The sequence below is a fragment of the Lepidochelys kempii genome, chromosome 7, assembly GCF_965140285.1.
Source record: "Lepidochelys kempii isolate rLepKem1 chromosome 7, rLepKem1.hap1, whole genome shotgun sequence".
In the NCBI taxonomy this organism is placed as follows: domain Eukaryota; kingdom Metazoa; phylum Chordata; order Testudines; family Cheloniidae; genus Lepidochelys; species Lepidochelys kempii.
The window spans coordinates 35143994-35151527 of NC_136386.1; the positions used below are offsets into that span (position 1 = coordinate 35143994).

Genomic DNA, 7534 nt, shown 5'->3' on the forward strand with positions numbered 1-7534 from the left:
GTGATGCATCGCGACGAGCGGCCACAGGGCAGCTGCGACGAGCGACTCTATCCGGGTCCTGGGCGCCGCTCCGGGTCAGCCTGCAGCAGGTAATGGGGCTGCAGCGCCGCCATGGCTCGCAGGGCAGCGCCCGGCTAGAGGCCTCCGGGGCTAGCGGCCCTAGGGCGAATGGGGGCTTCCCGGCGGTCAGAGAGGCCTGGGGCCTGCAGGGGAAGCGGTGCGGCTCCCTACTGGCTGAGGGGCGGTGCTGGCTGCCGGCCGAGCTCGCCCTAGCGACTGCCTGCTCGGTAGGAAGCGGCGGTTGGACCGTGTCCTCTTCTGGCGGCTGCCTGTGGTGCGGGACCGCGTGCGTGGGGCGGGCTGCACCATGGCTCCTTCCCGGGGGCGCCGCGGCCGCCGCGGGTGGGGACTTTCAACCATCTCCCTCCGCTCACGTGTTTTTGCATTTAAGGTTTTTTCACCCCCCCCCCTTCTCAGACTAACATGAAGCCCCGGAAGTGCCGCCCTTGGGCGCTGCTGATTCGCTATATGGTTTCCGTTCCCATGAGTGATAGGCTGCGGGGGCTACTAGGGGCTGGTAACGTCACTTCCGCTATCATGTTTGTGGGCAGGGGAGACCTTGGCGGGGAGGGGTGCTCTCTTCCCCCCGAAACCCTCCGGACAAGAGGAGCCACTGATTCCTCAGCGGCCGGACCGGAGCGATCGGTGGCGTGAGCCGCCCACCCCCGCTCGGCTGCCGGCCCTTCTTGGGGTGACTCTCAGTTCTGCCTCCTTAATGGCGCGGGTAGGCAGGTGAGCCCCAGCTCCCGCTGCTCTGCGGGGCCGCCGGGAAACCCGGCATCCCCGGTGCCCTTGGCCGAAGTCGCAAGCGTCAGGCGGCTGTGGTGCGGCAGGAGGATGCTGTGGGTGGGATGGGCAGTTCGCAGCTAATAAGCCCCGATGAGATGAAGTGACTGGGGAAGCGAATGTAACTCACTTCACCGAAGGTTTTCACGCTGCAGTGCCCTTTGAACAGGTAACGGACTGTTAATGCGCTTTATCTCTTGGTTCGGCTTCAACAGATTTGACCAAAAACGTTTGAAGCTTTGAAACTGCTGCTACGACCTGCAGAGTATTGACAACTGTGACCCGGCTTTAAAACAGACCTGGTGGAGTAAAAAAGGTGTTTTTTGAAGAAAAAAAGGTGTTTCTGTTTGCAGAATGAATTCCATGCTTAATAAAGTGCAAAGTGCAAGGCGCTTGTGTTGTATATTTAAGCACTAGCATTTTGAAGTATGTCTAGGTTGCAGCTATTATGCATAGCTGCTTCTATCTAACACAGATAGGGATGATAATACATTCTAGATTGGGAATAATCAGTTGTGTTATGTATTGCTGTAATATAGTTACCAGTGCTTATCATACAATCTAGTACTTATACTGGCTGCTGTAATTTTCATAAAACAAACGTTTGGATTATGTTCAGCTGTAGAGAGAAGAGCTGCCAATGTAATTCTGATTTATTCAGGAGCAAGTGTTAACTGATGACAATGACATGTGTGATACTGCAATTATAAGACTGACAAATGCACTAATGTTCCTTTTTCCTTTCCTGCAGCTGGGGGAAGGCAGAGTTTCAAGTTTATCAGACACCTATTGCCCAGAGGCTACAAAATATTGAGCCCAGGACCAGAGTACTGAGGAAGTACGCTGGTGGGAATTCAGGGACCAGATAGTGGGAGCTTGGTTCTTCACCTGGATACTGTACTTGAAAATTGGACTCTTCATTTTAATTGTCTTTTGGTAAATAGGTGTCTAATAAATTTTGGAAGCCCTGTGTATGAGTAGGTTGGTGGAAATGCTGATGAGGATAAATTCAGAGAGGCAAATGGAGTATCAAATTTTTGTTTCTGTTTTTTAACTGAGGGTGGGATAGTGTGGAAATTGACTTGATTAATCTGTAAATATCTACATCAAGAATAAATACTTGATGATGGACTTTTCAGTCTACAGAAAAAGTTATATATAACACCAATGGCTGGAAGTTGAAGCTAGATAAATTCTGACTGGAAGTGACAGTGAGGGTAATTTAAAAGTAGAAAATATTTACCAAGGGTTGTGATGGATTCTCCATTACTGGCAATTTTTAAATCAAGATTGGATTTAAAAAAAATACTCTAGGAATTTTTGCAGGGGAAATTCTATAGCCTGCAACTAACAGGGAGTCAGACTACATGATCACAAAAGTCCCTTCGGATCTTGGACTCTATGCATCTGTGAAGACTAAATTGTGTTGTTAAAAAAGAAGTTGACTGATTCACATTTAAATACATAAATATTATGTAGCTGTTGCAGGAGCTGCGGTGGCACAGGTTAACTTTCATCCTGGCTAGTAGTTGTCAGTTAAAATTTAGTCTGTTAAAGGCCAGAGCGCAAAACAACATTGTACCCAAGTAGGTCTTGCCATTACCTTGTATTACTATAAAATCCTTAAAGTTGTGGTGTATGCTATTAATATACTACTAATGATTTTCTTGCACTGCTTAATCTTCAATTGTCTCTAAGGTTTTTTAATCTATAGTAAGTGTAAACTAATTCCCTCTGACTCAAGGTCATCATAGCCACTTACCCCCATTTATAACTCATTTCTCTCTAAAAATTATATTCTTAGATCTATTAGAAAGATTTGCTCTTACCCAGGAAGTATCATGAGAAATAAATAAAATGCTAAAAATTTGCTAGTTAGATCTTTTTTTTAAAAGAATCTAACTAGGATATAAATGTACATTTAGTGCCTAAAGAATAAAATTGATCATGGAAAAATAGGATCAAATTCTGCTGGGGGTTTGAGATAGCATTTGTTGATCAGAATTACAATTTTTTTTGTACTTCAGAAAGCATTTAATGATTTTATTTTTATTGAACTTCTAATTCTTTACAGTAGAGGTGAATGTATCTTAAAACCCCAAGATATAGGAAAAAATCCAGAGTTTTTAGTAAATGGGACTTCACTTTAACAGATCTCTAATAAATTTGAGGGCTACAGTCCACTTCATCGGATGCATAGAATGGAACATATAGTAAGGAGATAGAGATACATACAGAGAACATTAAAAGGTGGAGTAAGAGGCTAATTAAGATGAGCTATTATCAGCAGGAGGAAAAAAACTTTTGTAGTGAAAATCAAGATGGCCCATTTAGACAGTTGACAAGAAGGTGCCCCTCTGCCATGTACACTGGCCAAACCGGACAATCTCTATGTAAAAGAATAAATGAACACAAATCAGATATCAAGAATTATAACATTCAAAAACGAGTAGGAGAACACTTCAGTCTCTCTGGTCATTCGATTACAGACCTAAAAGTCACAATATTACAACAAAAAAACTTCAAAATCAGACTCCAACGAGTGACTGCTGAATTGGAATTAATTTGCAAACTGGACACCATTAAATTAGGCTTGAATAAAGACTGGGAGTGGATGTGTCATTACACAAAGTGAAACTATTTCTCCATGTTTATTTCCCCCCCTCCCCCCCACTGTACCTCACACATTCTTGTCAACAGCTGGAAAAGGCCCATCTTGATTATCACTACAATAATCTCTCTCCTGCTGGTAATAACTCACCTTAACTGAAAAGGAGTACTTGTGGCACCTTAGAGACTAACCAATTTATTTGAGCATAAGCTTTCGTGAGCTACAGCTCACTTCTTTGGATCACTCTTGTTACAGTGTGTATGGTAACACACATTGTTTCATTTTCTGTGTATATAAAATCATCCTATTGTATTTTCCACTGCATGCATCCGATGAAGTGGGCTGTAGCCCACGAAAGCTTATGCTCTAATAAATTTGTTAGTCTCTAAGGTGCCACAAGTACTCCTGTTCTTTTTAAGAAGGTGTGAGGATACTTAACATGGAGAAATAGTCAATATGTGTAGGTTTCAGAGTAACAGCAGTGTTAGTCTGTATTCGCAAAAAGAAAAGGAGGACTTGTGGCACCTTAGAGACTAACCAATTTATTAGAGCATAAGCTTTCGTGAGCTACAGCTCACTTCCTCAGATGCATCTGAGGAAGTGAGCTGTAGCTCACGAAAGCTTATGCTCTAATAAATTGGTTAGTCTCTAAGGTGCCACAAGTCCTCCTTTTCTTTTTGTCAATATGTGTAATGACCCAGCCACTCCCAGTCTCTATTCAAACCCACAGTTTGTTAAACCTTTAATTATTCAGTCCTTTAATCAGTTTATATTGACACCTGAAATTAACATAGGAGTGAGACAACTGCTCTGTTAATGGGAACAAATCAACTATTTGTCTCGGGTGTTAATCCTCACAGAAAAACACAAGGGAATGAAGTAGGAAAACAAGGATGCATGTGGACATCTTGTTACATTGTCTTTTAAAAGAATGACACCTTAATTTTGATTCAGGCATAAGTCCAACTTATGCTTTTCCTTTTATTAAATTTCTCTCTTAATAAGCCACCCTCTGAAAAGCATATCAGGTGGGGAATTAAATATCAGAAGTAAACAATTGATACTTGATATGATAAAGTAAACATTCCCCATCCTGGGAGTACATAATATCATAATGGAAACACATGCATTATGAAACAGACATTTCAGGGGAAATAAATAACTGGCACTCCAATTGTTCTGTGAAATACAGTCATTCAGAATGCTGTAGTTCTTCAGCTAACTAAAAAAGGAAATGGCAAACTTCTGTTCAGTGGAAGACTGTATTACTAGAGCAGTTGATTCGAAAAGATGGTGAGATCAGCAATGTTTATGTAAAAATTGGGCAACAGTTCGGAGTGGTTGTAGTTAGAAGAAACAGTGCTTTGTTCTATACTTTTATTTCAGTTATGTCAAACATTTTTGTTTCCAGATTAAAATGTTTGTTCCAGCATCAGCACTGCATGCTCAACCTGATATCTAATTGGTTTTTTTGCTGTACACATAACCTACCTTCAATAGTTTATGGTCTTGGAGTTAGGAGTAGCTGGTGACTTTGATACAGCAGATAAAACTAGATTGCTGCTTGCAGGCTTACTGTTGTGTTGCTTGACAAATCTATGGCCTCAAGGCCCTTCATGTAGGTAAAACAGTTTCAACCTCTGGAGGAAGGTAAACACTTGCATCTGTTTTACAGATGGTAAAATGAAATACAGATTAAATGACTTGAAAGTTACACAGCAAGTTACTGGCAGAGCTGTTTGATTAGAAGGCAGGACTCCCAAGATTCGTTGTTCAAATCTCGATTATATTGTCTTTAAGTAAACTAAGCAAATATTTGGGCATCAGGGTGTGTTGTGTACTTTTCTGACCATAGCACTATCACTTGTACATTAAGTTATTACCGATATTTATGTTAATGTATCATCTTGTCTGAAGAGATTTGATCTATAGCATGCTGTTTACTATAACAATCTATAGCAGATTGTTTACTACCCTAGAAGTAATACACTGAAGTTAACAGCTTTTTAAAGTTTGTTGGTGACAGTAGGCAGTAGTCACTTTCTAATTTTGTTTTTGTAAATCTTTTATCTCCAAACATGTCTAGTACTCTTGGCAGGTACCCCTCAGTTCTTAAAAACACAGACCTCAATATCTGATATTCCTGTTTGCAATCATTTACTGAAATTAGAAGTAATGTAAAATGCTTTGATACAGTCACTTTGAACCATTGATTTAAATCAGATTTAGGCTTTGTAAATCCATTTGAAAACTTGTGCTATTGAAATTTAAAATTCATATGCTACATTATAAATATTGTAAGGAGCCACTAGTTGCAGAGTATTTTGAGTAGTACAAAATTAACTACAGCAAAAAAGTGAAAATTATTGTTCTGATCTTGTAAACACTGAAGTAAATACATAACTGTATTCACCATGTATAGTCCAGTTGTCTTTAGTGGGACTATTCAGGCTTAAAGTTAAGTATGTTTGGATTATTGAGGGCTAAAACTATTTTTATTCAGTTCTTCTCCTAATGGCATAAACTCTGTTCCTACAAAGCAAAATGGTCTGTGTTAACAAAGTTTAGACTTTCAGTACATTTAAAAAAAAAAAAAAAAAGCAAGCCTAAGTTTAGGCACGAAAGCCCATAGTTGTGCTCTGAAAATTGCACCCTTCATTGCCTAAGTCCCCTTAATTTCAAATTGCAAACTCTGATAAAGTATATCCTTGTCAGGGCATTTTAGCTTTCTTGATTTGTGGAAGTTCAATATACTGTATCAGAAGGTGGAGTAGCTGCAAATTTAGCTGGGGCTACTTGCTGATTTTGTTTGTTTCTGATGCTTTTACAGTGAGGATATTAGTGACCCTGGACATGTGTTTAGTATAGATGACCATTTTAAGTTTAAAATTTATAAGAAGAAAAATCATTAAACAAGTAAAAAAACCCTCTACTTCAGTAGTTTGACTATAAAATGGGATGAAAGTAAAGAACTAGCACCCTGCAAATAAAAATTTAAATTTTAAAAAGTTATTGAAAATTTTCCCACCATTCTTAGAATCTTCAGTTTTCTCCTTTGTATTTTCCAAAAAAAAAAAAAAAAAAAAAGTATTGGAGCTTTGATTTAAATTGAGAAACTTGTACTTTAACAGGTTGCCTACAACTATGGTTGTGTGCTGTCTTGCAGAGTTAAAATTTTTATTCCTTTGCCTTTAGAGAAAATTTGGATCAGAATAGTCTGTCATTTTGTAGTGTATTAAAGCTGTATCCGTCTCACAGCTAACGGGTTTTTATAGTTTGCTGGTAAGCTCCTACAAGGACTGCTCAGTCATCTTTAGTAACTGCTACTCCTGAGTTGAAAATTGAATATGGAAACAGAGCAGTGTCACCATTCCAAGGACCTAGATAAGATGAAATGGAACTTCACTAGAATTTTTTCTTGCAAATTTGTATACCTTGTCATCTCCAGAATTGTAATAGACGAAAATCCACTAGCAACCATTTCCTGGGGCCAGTTTCCCTTCTTTCACAGTTGGAGAATGTGTTAGTGGGCATGAGCTATTTGTGTCTTATGTTGTAATGTAGTAAGACACAGATCAAACAAAAGAGAAATAACATATAAGCAAATAATTCATTTTTTTTAAACTTAAGCCTACACATTTTAGCAAGTCTCATAATGGTCATGAACAATTCCCCACACAGGTTAGTCAGTATATTGTAGTGTATTAGAATTTTAAATGCATTCTGAAAGCTCAGTGAAAAATAGTTGCAGAATGATGATCACATGTTTTTAAAAAAAAAGAAAAAAGAAAAAGACCCAATAATAACAGAAGCAATCTGAAGGTAGTCAGGTGGGACCTGGTGTACAAATGAGTCCCAGCAGCATTGGGAAGAGTGGCTGGATTTGTAGGTAGCCCAACTCGGGTTCTACTGTAGCTATGAACACCTTGGGAATGGAGGCTGTTCATTACTCTGAAATGTTAGTAAAGGAACAAAACGTTAGGGTTCTTTCAAGCTTACAACTGAACATTGACTTAATACTGCTTTGAAACTGTACTATGCAGAAGAAAAATGCAGTTTTCCCTTTATTTTTTAGTT

At 39.6% G+C, this 7534-nt stretch overlaps 1 protein-coding gene and 1 long non-coding RNA gene across 3 annotated transcripts in view; one reads left to right on the plus strand and one right to left on the minus strand.

Annotated features, from left to right (window-relative positions):
- The window catches only part of LOC140914434 (uncharacterized), a 20151-nt gene continuing 12617 nt past the window's right edge, over positions 1-7534 (plus strand). For both annotated transcript variants that reach the window (XR_012159862.2, XR_012159863.2), the window contains exons 1-2: positions 1-89; positions 1062-1162. This is a non-coding gene — a long non-coding RNA (uncharacterized LOC140914434). The remainder of the gene's footprint in view (positions 90-1061; positions 1163-7534) is intronic.
- Positions 7202-7534, minus strand: part of FBXW12 (F-box and WD repeat domain containing 12) — a 25204-nt gene continuing 24871 nt past the window's right edge. The window contains 2 exon segments of the mRNA XM_073352177.2: positions 7202-7243; positions 7246-7408. Coding sequence (XP_073208278.1) covers positions 7217-7243; positions 7246-7408 — 190 coding nt within the window. The 3' untranslated portion in view covers positions 7202-7216.